This window comes from Onychomys torridus, chromosome 8, assembly GCF_903995425.1.
Source record: "Onychomys torridus chromosome 8, mOncTor1.1, whole genome shotgun sequence".
Taxonomy (NCBI): domain Eukaryota; kingdom Metazoa; phylum Chordata; class Mammalia; order Rodentia; family Cricetidae; genus Onychomys; species Onychomys torridus.
The window spans coordinates 46395939-46421266 of record NC_050450.1 but is presented as its reverse complement, the minus strand read 5'-3'; the positions used below and the strand labels follow the sequence as shown (position 1 = coordinate 46421266).

General features: G+C 47.5%; 1 protein-coding gene across 2 annotated transcripts; it reads right to left on the bottom strand.

The window, feature by feature from the left end:
* Nucleotides 1–3803: 3803 nt before the first annotated feature.
* Sh3bp5l (SH3 binding domain protein 5 like) lies at nt 3804–18710 on the bottom strand. Of its 2 annotated transcripts, none has more exons than XM_036197822.1 (7): nt 18616–18710; nt 17527–18156; nt 11243–11305; nt 10969–11097; nt 7344–7505; nt 6085–6258; nt 3804–5603 (listed from the first exon to the last, which is right to left on the bottom strand). In XM_036197822.1, exons 2-7 carry the CDS (start codon nt 17707–17709, stop codon nt 5136–5138), a joined length of 1179 nt encoding a protein of 392 aa, XP_036053715.1. In that variant the 5' UTR covers nt 17710–18156; nt 18616–18710; the 3' UTR covers nt 3804–5135. The 2 variants fall into 2 exon arrangements, with proteins under 2 accessions (XP_036053715.1, XP_036053714.1); XM_036197821.1 differs by having other exon boundaries at nt 18626–18710.
* Between the last annotated feature and the right edge of the window lie 6618 nt (nt 18711–25328).

The window sequence follows — 25328 nt, the reverse complement described above, 5'->3', positions numbered from 1 at the left end:
TTATATATACTGCGTTCTGCCTGCATGTCTGCCTGCAGGCCAGAAGAGGGCACCAGATCTCATTATAGATGGCTGTGAGCCCGTATATGGTTGTTGGGGATTGAACTTAGGACCTCTGGAAGAGCAGCCAATGCTCTTAGCTTCTGAGCCATCTCTCCAGCCCCCTTGTTTTTGGGGTTTTTTTGTTTGTTTTTTTTTTTAAAGATTTATTAATTTATTTTCTATGTATCTAAGTTCCAGTTATGAGCTGTCATGCTGGGATCCAAACTTGGGTCCTCTGCAAGAGTAGCCAGTGCTCTTAACCACTACACCATCTCTCTAGCCAGGGTTTTGTTTTTGTTTTTGTTTCTGTTTTTAGCTGAGGATCGAACCCAGGGACTTGCTAGCAAGCGCTCTACCACTGAGCTAAATTCCCAACCCCTTGTTGTTGTTGTTTTAAAGACGAATTCTCCTGCAGCTCAGGTTGACCTCTAACTCACTATGTAGCCCATGCTGATCTTGAACTCTGATCCCCCTGCTTCAGCTTCAGTACGGGGACCTCACACTCAACCTTAAAGGGATGCCTAAGGACAGACTACAGTCCGGCCACCAAGTAAAGATGTCAAAGATACATGAAGTGTAACTGCAGGTTACAAAACTGTGTGATATGAGCCAAATCGAGGCAATTTTTGCATCTGTAGAGAAAATCTGGAAAGACAGGACCCAAATAAACCACACAAAGACATGGCTTTTTGTGAGGATGAGAGATGGGTCACAGAGGAGACTCACGGGTCTTTCACTCTTTATTTCATTTTGTCCTGTTTGGATTTTTTAAGCAGTTGTTACTGTTGTAATCTGAATTCCTAGTATTTTACTAACGTAAAGGCTTAGACAGATTGTGGGTATAGCTCAATGATGGAGCATGGGGTGTATATCAGTGGTGGGGGTGGGGTGTAGCTCAATAGTAGAACATGAATTCAGTAGGTTCAGTACCTAGTACCACAAAAAAGAATATTCAAATGCCTGCAAAACTATTTCTCTCTCAGCTATATTTTTAATCCAAGGTAGCCAGGAAGTTGGCCCTTTTAGTAGCAATATGTAATTTGAATGTTTTTCAAGGTTTATGGGTGAAAAATATCTGTGGTATTTTTTTCCAACAAGTAAACAGTATCTTCTTGTTTCAAAATAAATATGTCTGTTTTCAAAAGAGTGAAAAGGATAGACTGCAGCCTAGACAGAGCATTCACGAGGCAGCAGGTGAGTCTCCCTTCTCTCAACCCCAGGGCCCTGCTCCTTCAATGCACCCTAGGTCTAGAATGTTCTTTCCTATTTAGGAAAGAAACTCATCTTGACAACCCCTTCCTCCAAGTTATACTTCACTATATCAACTGGATGTTTGTTTGTTCTCATACTGTGTGGTGAGCACTACCTGTCAACCCCAGGGAAGGATACACAGCACCACCAGGCATTGCCTCACACAGAAAGCTGAACCTTCAGCAGCTGCTACTACTCCACGCTGGACTTTCTCTGTCTTCCCAGTTCACACCCCTCCCCGCCCCCATTCTCTGCATGACCACATTCACGACCTTTCATCACCCACCAAACGCCCCACAAGGCCTGGTCTTCACTTCGGTAGACTACCTGAGGTTTGCTACCTAGTCCAGCCCTCTCTCCGCACACAGGAACGGGGAACTGGAAGCCGGGGGACTTGCCCATGTGCCCACAGACCATCAGGGCAGAGTCATGTTCAGAATACAAGAGTGGCTTCTGCTTGTTGCATGTAGAGCCTGATGGACAGCCGGAGAATCGCCTCCTGCTCCAAGTTCCAGTCGTTAAGCTGTCAACTACACACAAGAGAAGAAAATGCAACCCCCCTATCACATTTTCTTCACACACGGGGCAGGTGCCTGGATCAAAACTCCTGACGCTGCAGAGACTCAACAAGCGTCATGGGTAATAGTCACTGTAGCATCCATGCTACACACAGCTGCACTGCGATCACATTTTGAGATTTCCCCCAAAGACTGAAGATTTGACCCTGGGGCTGTGTACTGCTCAATATTGATCCCTTAACCACTGTGAAGATCAAGTCGACTGCTGTAGGTTTGGGCTGCAAGAGGAACACACTGCGGAAAAACGCCTTTACAGATGACCAGGTATACGGTGTGTGCTGAGCACAGGGGAGACCGAAGCCCCAGCCCTTCAGTAGAGAAGACACCATATAGAGCTCACCCCAGGGAACATGTGGAATGACAGTGTGGAAATGAGGAGATCTCACAAATGGGTGTGGGTGCCTGGTCAGAGATAAACTGGTTAAGTAAAAAGCACCGTTTCTTAGCAAAGTGGGAGTGCACCTTTAGGGAGGCTTGCTGTGGGGAGCATCTCAGAAGAACTGGGCTTCTCATTTGTAGGAAACACCACTTTCTGACCTTCCAGGTGTCTGCTCATTTACCTTGTCTGGCACGTGACTAAGCCAAGGGACAAACTGCATGGAAACAACCCAAGCATTCTCCTCTGAGGCTCCAATGCACCAGGAGCCTTAAGGACCCTGCCTGTCCCCAGGGACTGGCTAGCACTTTAAAAGCTCATTCCTGAGAACTATAATTATATTATACTAAGTTTGCTAAGAGTCATTTTAGGTGGTGTTTTTTGTTGTTGTTTTGTTAACATAAAAGAGAATATAATCATACAAACACTCCACTAAACTTAACTATAGTAACTATTTCACTACATCCAGCAGAACATCCCCTGCCACACTTTGAATGTAGACAACCAATTTTTAAGTCTATCTACCCAAAGATGCAAGCCATGTGCTCAAGGTACTCCTGATCAGGGAAGGTGGCCTCAAAGGAAGGCCTGAACAGTGCTTGTCAAAAAACACCCTGAATGCTCAGTTGTGCTGGCTCCTGATGGCCCTGGGTATCCAGTGTCCACTGGATCACTGTTCTGCTTGTCCCTCTCACCTCCGGCCTCCACCCTCCCCTTCCCCTCCATCTAAAGCCCTGCCACACCCGCAATTCTTTCTCTCCTGGGCTGACCCATCGCCTCAATCCAGCTCTAAATGAGCATGCCCCAGCTGTAATGGAGACCAAAACCCTTTGATCATGGCTTTGTTTTTGAGACAGGTTTTTTGAGATAGGCTGGCCTCAAACTTACTATGTAGCTGAAGGTGACTCTGAACTTCTGATTCTCCTTCCTTCCCCTGAATGATGGGATTACAAATGTGGCAACATCTGTTACAAGGCACCAGGGAGTGGCAAGGCTCAGCTCCGGCCCAATCTTCCCCTCCAAGGCTCCTGTGGGCCCGACTAACTGGGTGTTTCACAGGTGTCTCCCACCCTTGTCTAAATAAGCTCAGACCTCTCCCACCTATGACCAGGCATGCTGCAACTCAGGAGTCACTATCTACATGACTATGTTGTGATATCGCAGTGGACAGAAACCACTGTCTGGAAATTCAAGATTCAGTGTCATGCCATAGCTAATAATCCAGTGTTCCTACTTTGATGCCTCCCTTCCTTAACGCTTATGTGCAGACGCAGCCAGGATACTATGTGCCACGCCGGCCCTCTAGAGTCTTAGCCTCAACACTGGCGACTCCAACCCTGCAGGCCGTCTGCAGCAAGCCCACCCCCGGCACTCACTACTGCACAAGACAGCCCTCTGGGTACTGGCTCCCCAGCCTTGCCCAGCTAGCTTGTGTGACCACCCCGAAGCTGGTACCTGTTTCCCTCGTTTCGGGTGGTGTGTACGATCTTGACTTCCTGACTGGCCTCAAGACGCTTCTATGTCGCCCTCACCTCTCTTTCAACAGACAGTAGTCATCACGGTTACATAAACTATTTTATTTAAATAAAACCAACTGACCCTTTCCCACACACACCAGCACATGCACTCGCACACTCGTGTCCTCATGTCTGCTCCTCCTCAACAGCCACCTCAAACCCCACAGGTTCTCATTGTGACCATCCTCAAACCTGAAACCTGGGAGAGCCCGTTCCAGACATGGACGCTCTTCTCCCAGCCCTGGGCAAGCACTCTCCCCATCCTCCTGCTGGGGCAGGAGGTCAGCTCTTCCAAGGCACCCAGATCTGGTGTGGTTTCCCTTCACACAACCCAGGAGCACCAGCACCCAGAGCTGCTCTTTGAGGCTGGGACCCCTCACTTCAGGTCAACTCCTCCCACACAAGAAGGGAGGCTTTGCAGCCATCTTAAAGCGCTCCCCAAAGGTTCCTGGAGTAGGTACTATCTGGTGTGAGGAAGAGTGATTGACAGCGATTGAGCACCAAATTCCCTGATGCCACCCTGAAGGAGGGTGCCAAGCTCCAGTTCAACCTCCACCAAAAAAGCAAGCCCAGAGCCACGCATGAGGGAGCGGGTGGGGATGGCAAGGTCTCGGCCTGGAGAATCTCACATCTCTACCCTCCAGCATAGACCCCATCAGGGGCCTACTAGCACCTTGGCAATGATAAGGGCCCAGCCCAACTGGAGACAAACCACACAGACAGGGGCCATTTGGAGTTGGTCCTAATCGCTGCGTTGATGACAGGGTTTGGCTCCCCGACCTGACACTGAATTACAGACACACAGCATAGCAGCTAAGGTCACAAGGAGTGCATTGACAGAAGGTGGTGTCTTCCAGAGGCACGTGGACATTTACACATTGCTCACAGGCAGGCTAGGACAGAAGGACAAGAGCACAGGCTGCTGGGACTCAGCAGCATATCTAGGGCACCCTGGGGAGCTGCCTTCTGGGCAGACAGTGCCAGGAACCAACAGGTGAGGGCCTGTCCAACCACTTGGGCTAGGACACGTGTTCTCCCGTGACCTTCCTATGTCTTCTAGACCAAGTTCCCTGAGGGGAAAAGCTGGACAGATAGAAGTCGGGACAGAAGAGAAAATCACAGAGACTCAGTGCCAGGAGGACAGAGGAGCCGGGCCAGAGCGCAAGCCTTCTGGGTGGGTAAGGCAAAGAGAGAGCTGCCTCCTGAGAGAGGAACGGAGAGAAAGCTAGGGAGACAGGACTGAGACACAGCTGACCTTGCCCAGGGAAGGCTGCAGACCAGATCTGGGGCAGGCAGGACTCAAGAGAGGAAGAGGCCCATGGGGCCCTGATTGCCCAGAGTAGAAGTCAAGCCAGCACACTGGCCACAAAGCTACAGGCTAACACTGCGCTGGTGCCGGCCCCCTCGGACTCCACCATCACTTCCCCGGCGTCCCCTGCTCTGGGGTCCCAGCTCTTGGCCATCTAGACTGGCATGGTCTGAGAGGCCACGCAGGTGCTCCACTGAGTCACACTTCTGCAGGTCAGAGGCCACGGTGCGCAGGCTTAACAGGCTCAGCGTGTCTGTGTCTGGGCCTGGACCAGGCCCAAGGCTGCTGCCCTCCTCCAGGCCCCCGCCCTCTGCCCCTTCAATCCCACTGTCCCCATCCTCAATGCTCTCAGGACCAGCTTCAGCACCCACAGGAGAGGATCGTCGTGGGCCCAGGGGGTGAGGAGGCAAGCCCCGGCGCCGCGCGTGAATCTGCTCGCTGATCTGCTCCAGGTTACGCAGGGCCACTGAGTAGCGGGTCTTGGCCTGTGCTACCTGCTGCTCCAGCTCCGTCACCTTGGCCTTGTGCTCCTGCGGAGGGGACAAGTGACCTGTAAGATGGCTTCTGAACCCACTCAGCACTCTCCCCTAAGGTCAGGCCTCCTATCCGGGCCCCATGCCCTTGGCACCTCTGAACAGCAATGCTTTCTCCAGCCCAACTACACCCTCCGAATGTCCCTCTTGACCTGAGCCCCACCCAGCCTTTCTCCCAGGGCTTCACCCCACTGGCTCTCCCTCCCCCCTTCCTCTCCATTCTTCCTCTCCATCTGGCTGGTTTGCCCCCATTCCCAGCTTCCATCAATTCTTACTTTCCTCATTTACCTGTGCTTCTTGATCAGTGTTCTCTACCAGCACAAACCGCTCGCCCCAGCCTCCCACTCCTGCAGGGTCATTTTGAGCACATGCTAGAGTATTGGTTGGTCTGGCAAGGTTTCACCCTCATCTGTACCCAGTACTGACCGAAGAAGCACACCCATACTCCCTCTCCCTGCCACTCTCCCCACTTAGCTACCTCCAGGATTTGGCTGAACTGGGCCTTGAGCTCAAAGTAGGGGCGGCTCTTGCCAATGGCCCGTCGAAGGGTCTTCTGCAGGGCCTGGACTCGAGCCTCAGCCTGCTGGCATAGCCGAGTCACACGCTGATGTTCACGTTCACCTCGAAGACGCTCTTCCTCTGCCTCGTTTACCTAGCCCAGGTTGGGATAGGGACACACATCAATGAACTGGCATACATACATCCCTGGGATCAGCCCTAGGCGGCCAATATATGCACATTGATCTGGGGGAACCTGAACAGAGATGCCTGCAAACTGCTCCCCCAACCCCGCTGTCTACAAAGTGAGACGGATAGGAATTCAGGGACAGCTAGAGCTTCTTACCATCTCTTTTGGACACAGATCACAAGCACATGCCTCTAAACACTTCTTCCCCACTGTCTTTGCCTGTCGTCATCTATATGACCTACCACTAAGCTTGGCTGATACCACGGGAGGGTGCTACAGCCAGTTCATTCCCTAAGCATGGCTGAACACCCTCAAGTGCACTGCAGTTGTGCAGCCAAATAATCCTGAGGCATTGCCTGTGAAAGCCAGAGGCGTGCTGGGTTCTCCTAGTTTCCACACCCTCCCTATCTGTGTGTAGCCCAGCACAGCATGTAACCAGGAGGCAGGTGAAGGCTTCAGCTGTCTTGTCTCCCCAAACCAGCCAACCTCATAGGTGCTCCCATCCCTATGGCTACCCAACACACCTACACTCACTCATGAGGCCCACAATTGGACAAAGTGTCTTCTCTATGCATTCCAAAAACTGGAAGACACAGTCACTACCCATGAGCTGATACATGCCACAAACAAGCTGCAGGAGGCAGAATGAGTCCATGCCAGGGTGCCCCCATCCCCAGTCTACTTTAGGAGCCTGGAAATGGTACACAAATAAATCTCCAAGACACACTGGCAGAGCATAAGACCAGCAAAGGGAAACTTCCTGGAAACAGGAACAGGGAGTCACAAGGCTGAACCTAACATGTAAGTACTAAATTCGGAGCCACTGCCTGGAAGAAGCTCATGGATCAACCACACCCAGAGGAAACAGGAGAGCAGAGAAGGCATTCTGCAAGAGAAATGTTATCATGGAAGCACTGCAGGTCAAGCAGGGCAGAGGTAGGACAGGTTCCGCCCGAAATGGAACCAAACTGAGGGAAGGCCAGAGTGGGGAAGTGAGAGGAAGGCGTGAGGAGGGGAGCAGTGAAGGGGACCTCCCAGCAGCCCCTTACCTTACAGGTAGCATGGTTGAGCATCTCCTGCCACGTAGGGTCCAGTCGATTTTTGTCAGCCATGACACCCTGCTCAGCCACAAAGACCATCTCCCGGGCAGCGTTGTGCATGCTCACAGCCCTCTCATAGCGCAATGCCGCCTTCTGTGTCTCCTGCTGGGCCTGTGGGGACACAGCCATCAGGATGGGGAGCCCAGAGGGAGCCCAGTCACCCGTGAGACCCCCCCACCAAGGGGTAAGGACAAGAGAAAGAGGAAGGCCCACTTATGATGTCAGCTTCATTTCCCAAACCACACTAAGGACAGATGCCATCAAATCAACATTTTACAGATGAGAAAAAGAAATGTAGAAATGTTCAGAAGAAAGACACTGCCACATGGTAGCCACATGAAATCTAGCCAGACTCACATACACACAACATAAATAAAAACAAATACTTTAAATAAAAACATTTGCACATATCAGGTTATATGTATAGGATGCTTATCAAATTTACATGAATTCCCTGTTTGAGTTTAATTGCCATCTCCAAGATATGTCATTATATACAGGCACATATTCCAAAATCTGGAAAAAAAATCTAAAATTCTTCTTAGCCCCAAGTTAAGATAAAGACTGTCTCTCAGCTCACTGGCTAAGATCAAACAGCATCTGTTACCAGTTTAACATATCCTCTATTCAAAATTAAGATAAGGGATATTCAACCAATACTAGCCAAGCAAAAACCTGGAAGCAACCCCAAGCTTCCAGGTTTACAAGAAACGGACTAAAAGAGCACGTCTTACAAATGGAAACAGCACAGCTGGCCATGGTCACTCAGAAGACAGAGGCAGGCAGATCTCTGTGAGTTCAAGATTGAGGCCAGCCTGGGCTACATAATAAGATCCAGGACAACCAGGACTACATGGAGAGAACCTGTCTCAAAAACAAAAACAAAACAAGAAAGAAAATAGCTATTGAGCTTATATATAATGTATGAGATGGGGCTAGAGTGTGGCTCAGCAGCAAAACACTTCTTAACAACTGAGCCATTCCTTCACCCCACAAAGCACTTCATCACCAGAAGGTGCTGTCTACAGCTTTGGTATTATGTCACAACACAGTGTAACCGACAAGATGAAAGAACAAAGATAGCACATATTATATGACTCCATTTTTGTAAAATATACAACCAAGTAGTTTTTAAAACAAAAAAAAAGCAAAATACAGAAGTAATAGTAAAGGAAAGAATGCATGTTTAGTTGCTTATAGCACACAAAGAAACAGTTCACAGCAACTAACAAGCTGGCTGGTAAAGCTGGAACAACACACTGGGCACAAACAGGGTTAAGCGGCAACATGAGTCAGGAGTCAGTTCAAGGATTTCAGCTCTTCAAATTCTGCACGTATATACTTAAAAAAAAAAAAAAAAAAAGACTTCTCACACCAGGCGGCGGTGGTGCACGCCTTTAGTCTCCGCACTAGGGAGGCAGAGGCAGGCGGATCTCTGTGAGTTCAAGGCCAGCCTGGTCTACAGAGTGAGTTCCAGGACAGGCTCCAAATCTATACAAAAAAACCCTGCCTCAAAAAAAAAAAAAAAAAAAAAAAAAAAAATTAAAAAAAAATCAAACTTCTCATACAACCCCATCGATCTCCTGCATTTCTCTAAAAACAGGAATAGGTTGCACATTTGACAAAGTGAATGGCATAAATTACCAAGTCAAATATTTTGTTATAGAATAAATGAGATTTATAAATAGTATTATTGTAAAAAGACAACTTACCAAATTTGGCAATGTCAATAAAATTGTACAAACTCAAGAAGAAATACTTGCAAAAATTTCTGAGCAAAGAGTTTGTTCATGTGTTTGCTTTCAAATGAATGTTAATTATCAATTTATATTATCTAAAGCTAAATCTATCATATATGCAAATTTAAGAGATATCTGGAGAGCAGAAAATAGGCTGTTAAGAGGAGTAGGAGGAGAACATCGGCTTTTCCCCTTACTACTATGTCTACATTTTGTTTAATTCACACATAGTTAGACGCTCTCTTGTGTCATCAAATTTAAATCTGGTTCAAAAACAAAACTCAGAAAAAATGAAAGTTACTAAGCAGTGGCTCTCAAATGCGAAATCTAAGTGTAAAATGAGTAGTGATAAAATTTTGTAATGAAATTAGAATTACAGACAATAGTATGGTGATAATATATACCTAAGTGGATAATACCATAATATGTATCTAAGTGTAGATACCATATTGGTCATATATTTTGTGATAAACAAAGATCTATTCCCATTAATAACAATAAATATTAATATAATAAATGACAAAAAAAATACAGTAGAATTATTGAGCCAGGTGTGCTGGCCCACACTTTTAATCCCAGTACTCAGGAGGCAGAGGTAAGCAAATCTCTCTGAGTTTGAGGCCATTCTGGACTACACAGAGAATTCCAGGACAGCTAAAGCTACATAGAGAGACCCTGTCTCAAAAACAAGGGAAGGAGGAAGGAGGGAGGGAAGGAGGGAGGAAGGAAGGGAAGGAAGGAAGGAAGGGAAAGGGGAAGGGGAGGGAAGGATGAGACAGAGAGAAACAAGGAAAAACTGTAGGATGTCAGAGTGGATATCCTAAATACACCCTGAATCCTAACTACTTCAACACAGAAGACATCTAAATATCAGCAGGTGGACTGGTGGGTGTTCTTGTCTGGTATTTCCAAGACCCTGGGTTTGATCCCAGCCCACGGAAACAGAGGAGAGGGGAGGGGAGGGGAGGGGAGGGGAGGGGAGTGAAGAGGAAGAGAAGAGAAGGGAAAGGGAAGCATAGAAAGAATGAAGCCATTAGTGAGACTGAACAAAATTTTCTGGACAAGACCCAGGGCTTCCACACAACCATTTCTTGACCATGAGCCCATTTTCTTACATTTTATGTATTTATATGTGCGTGCATGTGCATGCATGTGTCAGCACAAATGCCACACCATGCATGTGGAGGTCAGAGGACAACACACAGGAGTCCATTCTCTCTTTTTACCATGTGGATCCCAGTGAATGAACTCAGGTCGTCAGGCTTGGCAGGAGGTGCCTTTAGCCATCTCACTGGCCCCATGAACCCATTCCCTACAACTGTAAGAACCTCAACTCACAGGCTATTCAGAGCACGCCCATGCCCTTAAGTATGGTGCTTTATTCTCCATTCCAAACAGAGACTGAAGAGTCCAGAGACAGACCCTGCAGGAAGCCCTCCCTGATTGTAGCTCAGACTGCCCTATCACTTAGTTATGTCAAGTAGACACAGCCTAGAGTCACCTGAAAAGGGAATCTCAGCTGAGGAATTGCCCAGATCAGATTGGCCTGTGGGCATGTCTATAAGGCATTATCTTGGTTGTTAATTGATGTAAAAAGGCCCAGCCCACTACAGGTGGCAAATCCTCTGAGCAGGTGGTCCTGGACTAGCTAGCTGAGTATAAGCCTCCAAGTGAGCCATCAAGGAGAGTTCCTCATGGTTCTGTCCTAGTTCTTGCTTGGGTCTCTGCCCTGACTTCCATCAATGATGACTGTGACCCCAAGTGTAAGTCATATAAACCCTTTCTTCCCCTAAGGTCTTATAGTATTTGTAACAGTAGCAGAAACACAGGCACACCTCCTTCGCCAGTCGGCGCGCCTCATAGTAGGGCCGGGCCTTCTCAATACAGCTCCCCAAGTGAGAGCCCTGTGTGTTGAGCTTTCTTGCAGACTCCTGCAGGATCCTTCGATAAGTGGTCCTGGCCTCCTGGAAGGGAAGATAGAAAGTAGGCATATAGGTCTCAGAACCTCATTTCTCAGATACACCCCTCCTCTACCACTGCTCAATCTAGGGAAACACAGACAGACATCTCCAGACACCGACCCAAGGGTGTGAGGAACGAGGCACTCACATCTAGCTGTAGCTCCACCTGGTTGATCTCCTCACTAGCCTGGTTCAGATGCTCCAGCTCCTCCTGCCAAAGAAGGGTGCAAGTTAGAACAGATGCAAGTAGCCTCAAGTGAACTACACTAGGCAGGGAGGAAAATCAGAGCGAAAGTCCCAGCAGACCGGGGAGTGAAGTGAGTCACTTGGAAAAGGGCTAAGAAATGCAGGAGGGACTGTTCCAACAGCACCCTGCCTGGGCCAGAGGACAGTCTCATGAAATCTTCAGTTCCACGTAACTGAGTAGTCAGACCCCCATTGCAAGGAACCCAGTGCAGGGAATGCAGTGCTACCACACACAGAGCAAGTGTCAGTGAGCCTCACTGGTCACCCAGAATGCACCACTTCCTCTTGATGGGGGGAGGTTCCTAGGAGATGACCAGGAACCAGGGCCAGGAGGGCGACTCAGCACATGCTAACTGCATACTTACTGCTCAGTACTTTCAAAAAAATGTGGAACACAGGGCCTGGAAAGATGGCTCAGGGTTTAGACTACTTGCTGCTCTTGCAGAGGTACCAGGTTCAGTTCCCAGCACCCACATGGTAGTGCACAACCATCTGCAATTCCAGCTCCAGGGGATCCAGTGTCCTCTTCTGGCCTCCAAGGGCACTGCATGAACCTGGTCCACATACATATATGCAGGCAAAACACACACATAAAATAAACAAATCTTTAAAAAGAATGTAGAACACAGCGCACACAGAGGTGGTGACTCATATCAGTGAGCAAAAGGCTCTTGGCAACAGTAAACCTGTGTGGGACCGGTCACATGTGCCCCCTAGGCAGCAGGCTCACCCACCTGAGCAGGAGAAGGCCCAGGGCAAGATGCCTGAAGCACCTCTTCCCAGCAAGAAGGCAAAGGAGAGCAAGTGCTCCAAGGAGACAAGCTGAGAGGCAGGAAGAAAGACCAGTGAGATGGGGTACCATAGGAAGTGCAGAAAATAGAGGCCCAATGGCAAAGCGAGTCCCCAGAGCCTAGGGCCACTCAGTCTGTGACGTAAGATGGCAGGTCTGAGCAATGGAAGGGAAGCTTGGAGGGACCACAGAAACAAGTAAAAGCTATTTACTGTGTTACAAGTGGAAGAAAAGGAAAAGACCCCAAGGAAATGCAGGACACAGAAACACGGGGCTTGTTGAATGAGCAAGACCCAAGGGTTCCAAAAGGTTTTTTGACCGGATCCCATCCAATACAGTACAACTTTTCTTATCTATTTTTTTTTAAACTATGAGTATGGGGGAAGGGGTATGCATGTGAGTGCAGATGTCTGCAGAGGCCAGAGGCATCAAATTCCCCTGGAGTTACAGGTGGTTATGGGTCGCCCAACATGGGTGCTGGGAACTTAACTCAGGTCCCTGTAAGAGCAGTACATGCTCTTAATCACTAAGTCATCTCAGAAGCCCCCAGTGCGATGATCTTGTAGTGGCAAGGAGGAATCTCAGGGGAAGTCACTAGATCTAATAGTCTGAATGTCTCACTGGTCCCTGGGCCCGAGAGGAAAACATGGAATCACCCTAGATCTTTCAGTGATGTGGTAGGGAGCTGGGAAAGTGCTGGCCACAAATCATTCTCCCTTGCCTAAGAAAACACATCTAATCCCAGAGCCTGGTGATCTGAAGATACTCCTTAGAGTGCTGGGCTGTGCCAAGGGCTCTACATCTGGAAATGCCTGGGACTTAGCTACAGGTTCTACAGGGCAGGTGCTCAGCTCCAGGCTGTGACTCCACCAGCCCATGAAGTCTGCCTGCTACCTAGCCATGATAGGCATTAGGCAGGAACACCACCATCTTGCCCCACCTGCACAGATGTGATGTCGGCTACTACCATTCCCCTCATTTGGCCCCTCCAGAAACCCAGTGAGGGGGGGCTGGGCTAGAATGAAAGAGCTCACTTATTTCTATAATACAGACACACGTGCACACTTTGAAAAAATACTGAAAAACTCAAAGTACAGGAAATTGCTCCTATGCATCCAATGAAATAAAAAGAATAATACAATGCAGAGACCTACAGTGGAACTAGGAACAAGGACATGAACCTGTGCACAGCCTACCTCAAAAAGAGCCATGAATCTAGCTGACTGTCCTTGATAGGGCCACTCACAGAACAATGCTGTGAACTCACATGGAATGGTTCATTTTCCAAAGGCTATTTTTTAAAACACTTGATCCTCCTAGCTCAGTATCCCTAGTGCTGAGATTAAAAATGTACACCACCACACTCAGCTATCAGCATCACCTTTAAGAGGTAAAAACAGGGCTGGGCATGATGCCTTGTGCTTTTATCCCAGCACTTGGAAGGCAAAGGCAGACAGGTATCTGTGAGCTCAAATATAGGAACTAGCAAATCAATGGCACACCTTGCAATTAAAAAGAGGGTTGGGGATTTAGCTCAGTGGTAGAGTGCTTGCAAGGCCCTGGGTTCGATCCTCAGCTCAAAAAAAAAGCAATTAAAAAGAAAAAAGTTAACGCTGGGCGGTGGCACATGCCTGTAATCCCAGCACTCGGCAGGCAGAGGCAGGTGGATCTCTGTGAGTTCGAGGCCAGCCTGGTCTATAAAGCGAGTTCCAGGGCAGCCCCCAAAGCTACAGAGAAACCCTGTCTCGAAAAACCAAAAAAAAAAAAAAAAAAAAAAAAAGAAAGAAAGAAAGAAAGAAAGAAAGAAAGAAAGAAAAAGTTAAATACCTGCTGCCAACTAAAGTGATACCCATCCGTAACCCCAACACTTGGAAAGCTGAGGCCAAGAGAGCCTAAATTCAAGGTCAGCCTGAACTATAGGGTAAAGCCTGTCTTAAAAGTTGAAGGCAGGGCTGGAGAGACGGCTCAGCGGTTAAGAGCACTGGCTGCTCTTCCAGGGGTCCTAAGTTCAATTCCCAGCAACCACATGGTGGCTCACAACCATCCTTAATGAGATCTGGTGCCCTCTTCTGGCCTGCAGTCATACATGACATATACATAATAAATAAATAAATCTTTTAAAAAAACATGTTCAAGGCTAGCCTGGTCTACAGAGCAAGTTCTAAGACAGCCAGGGCTACATAGAGAAACCCTGTCTCCACCCCCCCCCAAAAAAAAAGGAAAAGAAAGAAAAGAAAAAGCCTGCTGATAGGTCTAACTAGTGCTCACAAGGCTCAAACAGAACAAAGAGAGCCCCCCGCCCCCCCCATCCCCCAGACAGATGGCCATGGTAAGCAGGGAGGAACAGTCAAGCTGAAGCATCATGGCAAAACACAGTGGGAAGCCACTGAGCACCCTAAGTGCTAAGTGCTGTTGTGGACAGTCAGCAACACATTCCATTTGGCCTGTTCCACCAGGAACTCCTGGCACTCAGCGAAAATGGAATTCAGGGAGGACAGGGTCTGAGTCAGCATGCATCATCTGTCAGAAAGCCAGCAGCCAGCAGGAGGATGACCTTCTTGGGGCACTCTGGGTGCATTCCCAGAATGCCAGGCCACTGAGTCAAAGCATGGGTGCTTGACTACAATGTTTCTGCTCCACCCTTGGATGCTCCTGGTCCTCTTCTGCAAACCACCAGAGGCCCAGGCCGATGATGAGTAAATAGGGCCAGGGTAAGGATGACTGTACTTTGAGAGTTAAACCCACAACACTTGAAAATGAGGACACGGGGTTGCAAAGTCACCCTGAAGAATTGGGGGTAAAGCAAGTGTGTCTACATATCTTTAAAAAAATGCATCCATAAAAAGGAAGTAGAGCCAAGCATGGCAGCACCACACCTATAATCCCAGCACTCAGGATGCAGAGGCAGAAGGATCAGGATTTCAAAGTCAGCATGAGCTATATAGTGAGTTCAAGACCATCCTAGACTACATGAAACCCTAACTCATTTAAAATAAAAATAAAAATAAGTAGCAGAGAAAACCAGAGTGGGAGCCTAGCACCAACCCACTTCTGTCCACTAAGACCCTCTTTCCAAAAGCTGGAGGACGTGAGGAACTCCAATGATCCAATGAAACCTTGACGGAGACAGCCTTTTCTGAAGAGGTAAACACATACTACGGGCGGGTATGGGCTAGTCTCCAGTCTACTTCCAGAGATATCCCACCAGATGACGCACATGAGGTACCTGCCTGTCAGCCATGGAAACACAGCCCCACATTAGGGAGCCTCACCCTGAGGATAGGCATTTCCAAAAAATTTTAAAAATTCCAAACCAGATCAGAGGCCTGCCTCTGGGCCGCCCCTTGCCTAGTGGACTAGTCAGCCCTGGGTGTGCTTTCATTTCACATCTTACCCTATTCAGCAGAGTAAATGAAATGTTTTTTAAAACTCCCTAGTGGATTTTGATGGATCTGTTAACGGAGACACATTAAATGCGTTGAGAATCTAGAAAAACAGACACTTCCCTGAAAGAGCTGAAGCACATTTTCAAGACATGTGATACAGACCACTATCAACACTCAAACTCCAAACACATATATCTCATCTCCTCAGCACCCAGAAGAATACAAATACAGAAGGGCAGAATGTTGTGGCCTCCACCTCAAAACTGTGGTATTCCTCACATCAGGCTGCTTTTTCCATATGGTGAGCTCTAAATCCCTGGTGAGGCTGAAGAGCTGACCTGTCTGTGCCTGTGTCATTAAACGAGGCAGACTGGAAGAAGACCTTCCCTCCCTGTGCAGTCTACCACAGTCTGCCAAGTAGACAGCTTATACAGCTTAGCAAGAGAAACGAGGGTCTGGTTTGTCCCTCTAGTACCACACTGCAAGCTCACTGGAGGCAAAGTAGACCTTATGCATCCTCAGGGCATTCCAACACTCCCAGAGCTCATCAGTCAGAACAGTGATGGCAGGAATTTCCCATCAGCACCATGACTACTATAACACAGAACTTCGGTTTTTATTTTCTCTGACTCTGCTTACGTAGAGACTCTGGTGGCACCTCCTGGGCAGTGCAGCACACGTGTGTCTCTTCTTTCTACTGCCTTGGCCTACATGAGTGCTACAAAGGTACACAGAGCAAGAGGCTGGTGGAAGAAGCCAGGAGGGGAGGCTTTTCCAGGGCAGGACAGGGGATATTTCAGGAAGGTATAAGAAGTGCATTATATGCCCTTCCCCTCAAGGAACAGAGAGAGCGCCTTCTTAACCATTTTTAAACTCTACCAAAGAAACGAGCAAATGTATTTGTAAAAGAGAAGAACTCTAGGCTTCTGTAGACAGTGAATGGGAGCTGTGCAACCCAGACAAGTCAGACCCCTCACTTTACAAACTGAAGCTCAAAAAAGTTAACCTCTTAAAAAAAAATCATAACATCATGGGGCTGACGTGGCTTGAATATCTATCCTGATGTTTTGGTTTTTTGGTTTTTTTTTTAATGTATTTTCTCAGTGGAGGACAAGTCTTTAGAATGAGCAAGAGAAGCTGAGTTGTTTTCAATTCAGCACCAAGAAGCACAGCAGAAATAAATTACTGACTCATGCCAGAAAAGAATAGCTCACCAATGCTCCATTAGCCCAAGAGGAGCCTCACACACACACACACACACACACACACACACACACACCCTCAGCCCAACACACCAGGAGCAGCTTTGCTTTCTTTGCAATTCATTGGCATTACCCAGTAAGGTTTGTTGACAGAGAGGCCCAAGAATTCGAGCTCTAGGATGCTCTGGCTATCTCCAGAAGGAGATAAATCACTTCTCCAAATAACAGAACTTCAGAGATGCAACCTAAATAAATAGTATATTTGGGCCCCAAAGACACAGGCACATGCTGGCCATTATCTGCCCGAGAAACTTCGCCTTGGACAGTAGCCTGAAACACTACAGATAATTCAGCTTTACCTAGCCAGCCATCTCTCCTCCACAATCCCAGTCTCCCTCACAGCCACTTCCCTGCTGTCTCTTACACAACCATCTCCCTGTCTTACCAACTAAACTGCTGAGAAGGCAGGAAAAGTGAAGAGATCCCCCCACACACACACACACACACACACACTCAGCCTCAAAACTGCCTCCCAATCTCACTCACCTCCTCTTGCCTCCAGTACATGCAAACTATCTGGGTGACCAGCCCCTCTGCTTATTCAGAAAGAAGAACCATGGTTCTGTGCCCTAAAGTGTACCATCATCCAGCATACCTCAAGCACCCTGGCAGGGTCCCCACTCTGCCATGGGCACTTGTCACGATAAACCGCAATGTTCTGTGGGCATACGTGTTTCCTTCTCCCTCCCAGTCCACTGAGAGTCTGAAAATCTGGGCTTCCCTCCCATCCTCCCACCCGGTGTCTCACCTGTATCCTAGGGTCCAGTTCTTCCTCCTCTCTAGGGGACAATTTGGTCTCACTGCTGTTGCCCCCATCTCCTCCAGGCTCCTCTGCGACGGGACTCCTAGGGACTTCATCCTCTACCATCTCGGGCCGCAGTTCCCCCTGTGGAGTCTCTCGGCCCCCCGGAGTCTTTTTGAAATCAGCCATGCTGGCTGGAAGAGGGCAGAGCCCTATGCACAAGAGAGGGCTGACATGCTGGGACCAGGGCCCCAGCTTGAGGCTTCCTGGGCTTTGGATGTCAAAGAGAAGGGTTTCTCTTCTGAAAGGCAGGGGAAAAAAAAAAAAAAAAAAAGTGGGCACAGGAGGAGCCTCACCCTCGGTTAGAGGCTGAGAGTCGAAGTGTTGGTGAGGTCCCTATAACTAAAGCCTCGTCTGTGCAAAAGTTCTTCACACCCCACCACAGGGAGGAGTCCACCAAGAGACCCCAGCAACAACAGCCCCAAATCAAGGAGCAAAGGGGGCCTGGATCCTGGGCCGAGGCCTTCGAAGAGGAGCACCATTCGGGAGGGTGGAGGCAAGCGCCTCCGGGCTGTGGTGGCAGATGGAGAGAAAGCTGAAGTCCGAGCAGAGGCTAAGAGATGAGCCTCTGGGGAGCTGCAGGAGAAACAAAGGCCAAGTTAGATATGATGTCAGCATCAGAACCTTGGCCAGCAGCCTTTTCCAAGTCCGGGGTCTCCCATAGACACCACTCTACCAACAACACGCATTTGTGTGTCCGACCAGTCCCCACCTCAACTTCTTCCCTCGGGCCTCAGGGACTTTAGGTCCGACGCTGCCCCCGTCCCTGTCCCTCACCCAGCCCCTCCCTAGTCAGCACTCTCCAGACTTCCCTCTGAGCCCCCACCCTCTCATCCACACTCTCTTTCTATTCAGCGGGTCCCCCACCACCCTCTCCCGCTTAGCGACTCTCCTTCTAACCCTCAACCTCGCCTCACCAGTCCTGCGGACCATCTGAGCCCCCAGGCTCCAACCCCACACTCTTCCGCAGTCCCAAGGTCTGAGTCCCAGCCATCCCATGTAACCAAGAGCAAAAATTCCCCTTCCCGGCTTTACCTCAGTTTACCTTGTTGTGCGGGGAGCATCTAGGGAGCAAACAATCTTCCCCCTCCCTCCCCGCAACAAGACTGTCCAACCAAGAACGCCCCGGCGGCAAGGAAACGGAAATACGCCATCACGTAGCAACGCTATCCCTCCCATCCTCGCTGACAAGCCTTGCCCTGTGCAGGCTCAACGCCCGGAGGGCTGGGCTTCAGCGTCCGTACAAGATGGCGCCGCTCTATGTCAACGTTGCCTTTCCTAGCTTCCGGCTCACCCCCACCAAGTCTAAGTGAAATGAATGCGTGAATAATAGATTCCTAGGAAAGCCACAGCGCGTGATGGAGACTTATGGTCCCTCCCGACGAGGGAAGTGCTCGCAGTAGTGTCGTCAGAGAGAGCGGCCATCTTGCTTTACGGCATAGAGACGGTGGCTGTGGACAGTCATTTCCAGGCGGGAACTGGTGTTGTGGACTTCCGGTTTCAGTGGCCTCCGCTCTTTCGGATTTGGGGATTGCTATTAAAAACAAAAGTCGTTGTCCAAAGGTGCTTTCTCTCGATTCAGTGAAACCGGCGGACTCTGGGTCAGGAGAGGTGAGCGAGCCTCTCCCGATGCCTGTAGCCGGTGCCGTCGCTCCCGCTAGGCAGCGAGCCTCACTGGACGCCAGCTGCGCCGTGAACGTCGAGGATCCCAGAGTTTGCTCGCGTTCAGGAGGAGGACGAGGAGGCTCGAACTTCGCCCAGTGCATCACTCCCTACTCCGTAAATGGGTGGTCTGGATGCCCCTGCTACTTAGGCAAGAAGGGCCCGAGGCTAAGAGTTGCAAGGTGGGGTGTTTGGTTGGTACGCTAACCTGACTGCATCAGCCCGGACAAGCTTTTCCCTGCAGAGGAAGCCCGCACCTGGGCCGAGTTCCCTTTGGGTTCTGTCAAACACAGCCCGTGTTTGGTAAAGCGGTTAAGAAAGGAGTCTGTTTCGTCAAGAGCTGCATTCCTGTTTGTGTAAGGGTCTTTAGGTATTTTAAGGGGAATGTGAATGAGGAGGGAGAACGGGGGTTCTGTAGTCAGAGAAGTGAGAGGGATTACAGAGCTGATCACTGTCGATGCTCTAAGGCCAGCGTGTTTGCAGTCGGCAGTGACGTTAGGATTCTGCGCCGTGTTAAAATGTATTCCGTGGTTTGCTAAAGAATGATAAGGAAGACTATATATAAGGATTGTAGAACGAGATATAGGGGCCAGTACACAGTGGGGGAGAGATCGGACTCACCACAGCGTGAACAAAGGGAAATGTGTATATATATTTTATATATATACTTTCCTAGTAACTACATTGCAAAGATATGTATGGCCCTTGGTTCTTTGAGAAGTACACTCCTAAAGTGTAAGAAATATGAACACTACCATAAAGGAACAAAGGAAGGATTCAAAATTCTAGGCCCTTTTTAGTAAGTCTTTAAGAAAAGTAAATTGGGAACCTGTTATTGGCAACCAGGTGTTGCCCAAAATGAACAGTGCGTTTTTCTGGCAGCATTGAGCTTTCTCAAACAGGCATTTCAGTGGAATGTAAAGGGCTGGGCCATCCTAGGGTCAGGACTATTGGTGCTAGAGTCATGGTAGGATTTGGTGTTCTCTCTCTCTCTCTCTCTCTCTCTCAAGACAGTGTTTCTCTGTGTAGCCCGGGATGTCCTAGAACTCACTCTGTCAACCAAGCTGCCTTTGAACTCACAGAGATCCGCCCGCCTCTGCCTCCCAAGTGCTGGGATCAAAGGAGTGCGCCACCACCGCCTGGACAGATTTGGTTATCTCTAAAGTACAGAAGTTTGGACAGAAGCTGCCAAGAGTTCTTCAGTTCTCAATTCTCTCCTTCCATTCTAACCTTGTAAGTAACAGCTTAAGAATTGGGAATGTAGGCTGGAGAGATAGCTCAGAGGTTAAGAGCACTGACAGCTCTTACAGAGATCCTGAGTTCAATTCCCAGCAACCACATACATGGTGGCTCACAACCATCTGTAATGAGATCTGGCGCCCTCTTCTGTATACATAATAAATAAATAAATCTTAAAAAAAAAAAAAAAAGAGTTGGGGATGTAATCTGCTGATGGAGATTTGCTTAGCGTGCCCGAGACCCTTGATTCAACCCTACCACCACCACACCCCTTCAGAAGTAAAATGTAAAAAGGTACGGACTGGGAGACAGCTCCGCAGTTAAAATGCCCCTTCTGCCAAACTTGACAACCTGAGTTCGATCCCTGGGACCCAAACGGTGGAGGAGAAAACTGACTGCATGAGTCAGCACATTCGAGCATATATATATATATATACACACACATGTAAAGAACTGAATTAGTCGTACACACCTGTAATCCCAGCACTGGAGCAGACTAAAGCAGGAAGATTGCCACATTGGGCAACACTGTGATACTGTCTCCAGAAAAAAGTAAAAATGGCATGTGGGAATACAGCTCAGTGGTACAGCACTTGTCTACTGTGGAAGGCTGTAAGTTCTGAGTTCAGTCCCTAGCACTACAAAAGTTGGAAGATTTAGGGGGCTGGAGAGATGTCTCAGAGGTTAAGAGCACTGACTGCTCTTCCAGAGGTCCTGAGTTCAATTCCCAGCACCCACATGGTGGCTCACAACCATCTGTAATGAGATCTGGCACCCTCTTCTGTATACACAATAAATAAATAATTTTTTTTTTTAAAGTTTTAGTTTTAAAGTTCTTTTCAGGTTTTGTTTATTTTATGTGTAGGAGTATTTTGCCTGCATGTATGTATCGGTACCGCATGCATGCCTGGTGCCCTCAGAGGTCAAACGAGGACATTGGCTCTTCTAGAACTGGAGGTAGGGATGTGGTGGGTACAAATTCAGGTCCTCTACAATGGCTCTTAACCACTGAGCCATTGCTCCAGCCCAAGAAAAAGTAGTTGTTATTTGTTATTATTTTATTTGTTGTTGTTGTTTGACACAGGGTCTCACTTTGTAGCTATGGCTGTCCTGGAACTCACAGATCGGCCTGCCTCTGCCCCCTCCCCAAGTGCTGGGATTAAAGGCGTGAGCTACAACACCTGGCCAAAAAAAAAAAAAAAAACCACTAGTTTTTAATGAAGATATTTTAGGGTACATTGTGAGGGAAATAAAAGATGACAACAGGAGTCTGGGCTGATAAAGGCATTAATGTGCTAGCCTGACAACTTGATTTGTTCTTTGAGAGAACTCCAATTCCCAGAAGCCACATGTGGCTCACAACTATCTATAACTCCAGTTCTAGGGGATCTGACACCCTTTTCTGGTCTCTGAGGGCACTGAGTGCATGTGGTACACATGCATATAGACATAAAAAAAATTTTTTTTTTTTTGAGCTGAGGATCAAACCCTGGGCCTTGCGCTTGCTAGGCAAGCGCTCTACCACTGAGCTAAATCCCCAACCCGACATAAATTTTTAAAAATTAAAAAAAATAAATAAAGTTTAAAAGCATTGCTGGGTGGTCACTCAGGAGACAGGCGGATCTCTGTGAGTTCGAGGCCAGCCTGGTCTGCAGAGCGAAATCCAGAAAAGGCACAAAGCTACACAGAGAAACCCTGTCTTGAAAAACCAAAAGAAAATAAAAAAGCATTAAAGAGAGAAGGGCGGGCATAACTGTGTCAGGCCCGAGACAGCAAAAAGGACCCTAGAGGGCTAGCAGCAGCAGTAGCAGGTTGTTGGGAATTTTTTGAGATGGTTTCACTGTACTCCAGGCCTGGAACTGCCATGATCCTCTGCCTCAGCTGTGTAAGCACTGGTATATACATTAGTTTGGGACACAATTCTCCCCCTAACTTTATTATTCGCTTAATTTCATCCTTAAAAACTAAGACATCATGAACTAGTGAAGTTTGTTTCCAAAAGGACTGATCTTTGAATACCTTACCAGCGTTACATCATCACATTGTACCAAATTCATGGCACTTACCTACCTGATTTATTGATGGTTCTTCACAGTTGGTTTACTTACAAAAGTATTAGAAAAGAATTAGTCTTTCTGTTGGAATAAGTGTTTGACACCTTGAAGTTGACTAAACCCTGTAAGCAGCAGGAACCCCAATCATTTTCTATTATTATTATCTAAGAGCTGGAGAGATGGCTCTTCCAGAATGAATTCAGTTCCTTAGTGACCCATGTCAGGAAGCTCACAATTACAGCTTTAGGGGAGTCAGTGCACATACTCATACCCACACACATAGACATAGTTAAAAATAAATGTTTTCCTTTAAATGACTCCTATCTAACTTAATTTTTAAAAGATAATTGTCAAGCCATTAGAATCACTTGTATTGTTGATGTTATTTGTAAATTTTTGCTTCTTTAATTTCCTGAAAACTATTTTGATGTGCTTTCCCATTAATAACGAGATTAATTGAAACTATTCTGTAAAAAACTGAGGTCTGCAATTGAGGATGTCGTTAACCCAGTCTTTCTGTTCTAGTTCTAAATTGTTAGGTTTCACTTTGCTGTGCTTGGTCCTTCCCACCACGAAAAATAATTAGAAGCAGGAGGCAGACACTTGTTTCGCATGTGGAACTGAAATTGAAACACATAATGGAAAACATATTTAGTGATATAGTAACATGATGAATGAAACTAGATTTCACCCTTACACAGTAGTAACAGCAAGCCTTCTGCATTCACAGCTCATGTGATGCAGCTGGTTTTCTGCCATCCCCAGTGAGGGGTGCTCACACTCTTGGGTATGGGATAGGGCATGTGATGTTCTATTTATATTCCATTAGCCAGCCATCTGCAGACACCTTGGCACCAGTAAAAACTTCTGAAAAGTTGAGCATGTAGCTCTGTGATAGAGCACTGCCAAGTATATTTAAGGGTCTGGGTTCCCATCTCAGCCTACTAGGAAAGAGGGATCCCATGATTTGTTAACTCTCCCAAAATCTTTACCCACTCCACTTCCTACAACTCTTGCCCTGCTCCACTCAGCATGCTCAATGGCTAGTATCTAGCCTTTTGTCTTCTCTGGTCCACATCAGACAAGAACTATCATTTGGGGTCACCCAGTAAATACACAACACTAGCAAAAAAGGGAAGGTGTCCAATTTTGATGATTGCTGCTAGCATATATAAACAAGTTTTGCATAATGATTCAAATTATGCAGCACTCTGTTCAGAGTCTTAAAATCATTGGACAGGTCCCAGATTTGCAATCACTAATGAAGCATAGTGGGATATTTGAACACCTAATAAATAATATCTGGTTCAGTGAAAGTAGTTTCAGTTCTCAGGTGTGGTGATATTTGTTGTACCCTAATAAAATTTGCCTGAGGATCAGAGGACAGAATGAGTCACTAGATTAAACATAGAGGTCAGGCAGTGGTGGCACACACCTTTAGTCCCAGAGATCTCACACCTTTGCTAGCAGTATTTTGGGAAGCACACAGGCCTTTAATCCCAGCACTAGGAAGGAGGAAAGTATAGAAGGCGTGCGGAGACAGGAACTAAAGGACTGCCTTTTCAGCTGGACCCCATTCGGCTGAGGACTCAGAGGCTTTCAAACGGGATTTGTGGAGTTGGCAAGGTGAGATGTGGCAATGGCTTGTTCCTTTGTCTCTCTGATCTTTCAGCATTTACCCCACCATCTGGCTCTGGATTTTTATTTTATAAGACCATTTTAAAACTCGAGCAATGGCCGGGCCATGGTGGCACACACCTTTGATCCCAGCACTCGGGAGGCAGAGGCAGGCAATCTCTGTGAGTTCGAGGCCAGCCTGGTCTAAAGAGCAAGATTCAGGACAGGCATCAAAACTACACGGAGGAACCCTGTCTCGAAAAAGAAAGGAAAGAAAGAAAGGAAAGAAAGAAAGAAAGAAAGAATATTCAGTCTTAGGGGCTGGGGATTTAGCTCAGTGGTAGAGTGCTTGCCTAGCAAACCCAAGGCCCTGGGTTCGATCCTCAGCTCAAAAAAAACAAAAAACAAAAAACAAAAAACCTCGAGCAACACTCAGGTGTTCATCAGATTTTGGTTCTAACTTTACTCTTAATTGTGCTTCATGCTTGAAACTAGTTACTCAAATGTAGCTGCTGGCATGAATAAGGTTTGATCCTAAGGTGAGTGATATGCATATCCAGGAAGATAAAACCTATAAAAGTCAAAAATGATCAAATTTTCCTTTGACTTGAATGTCAGATTGCAGCTCTGCATTCCATTGGAAAAATGGCAGGTAATGTGGTAACTGAAAAGAGACAAGGTGTACCAAAATGAAGTTTTCCAGATCTGCTTTTCCTTATAATACAACCCTTGATAAGCACCTAATTTGGCAGTGTGTCTTTGCATACAATGCCTTTCAAGTCATAGTCTTAGGAAACTTGCACGAATTCCCTGCAAATTAAGCAGAGTGCCTCAAGAAAAATGTAGTCATCTGTCTGTCCATTTTTTGCTGAACAGCCATCCTTCATATGCAGTTTGTCTCTGGAGTTCTGTTTAATCTTTACTAACTTTGCTGTGGCAGAGGTAGGTAGATCTCTTGTGAGTTTGGAGCCACACTGGTCTACATTGCCAGTTCCAGGCAAGCCAGGGCTACATACTGAGATCATCCCCAAACAAAACCTACCTGTTCTGCAATCATAGGTTAAAACCTCAATAATCGCTGCTTTTCACTCAAGTTACTACAAGCATATGTAACATCCGGTGGTGCCAGTTACACTGTACCTAAAAGATAACACCCTAGAAACGACCATAAAATTG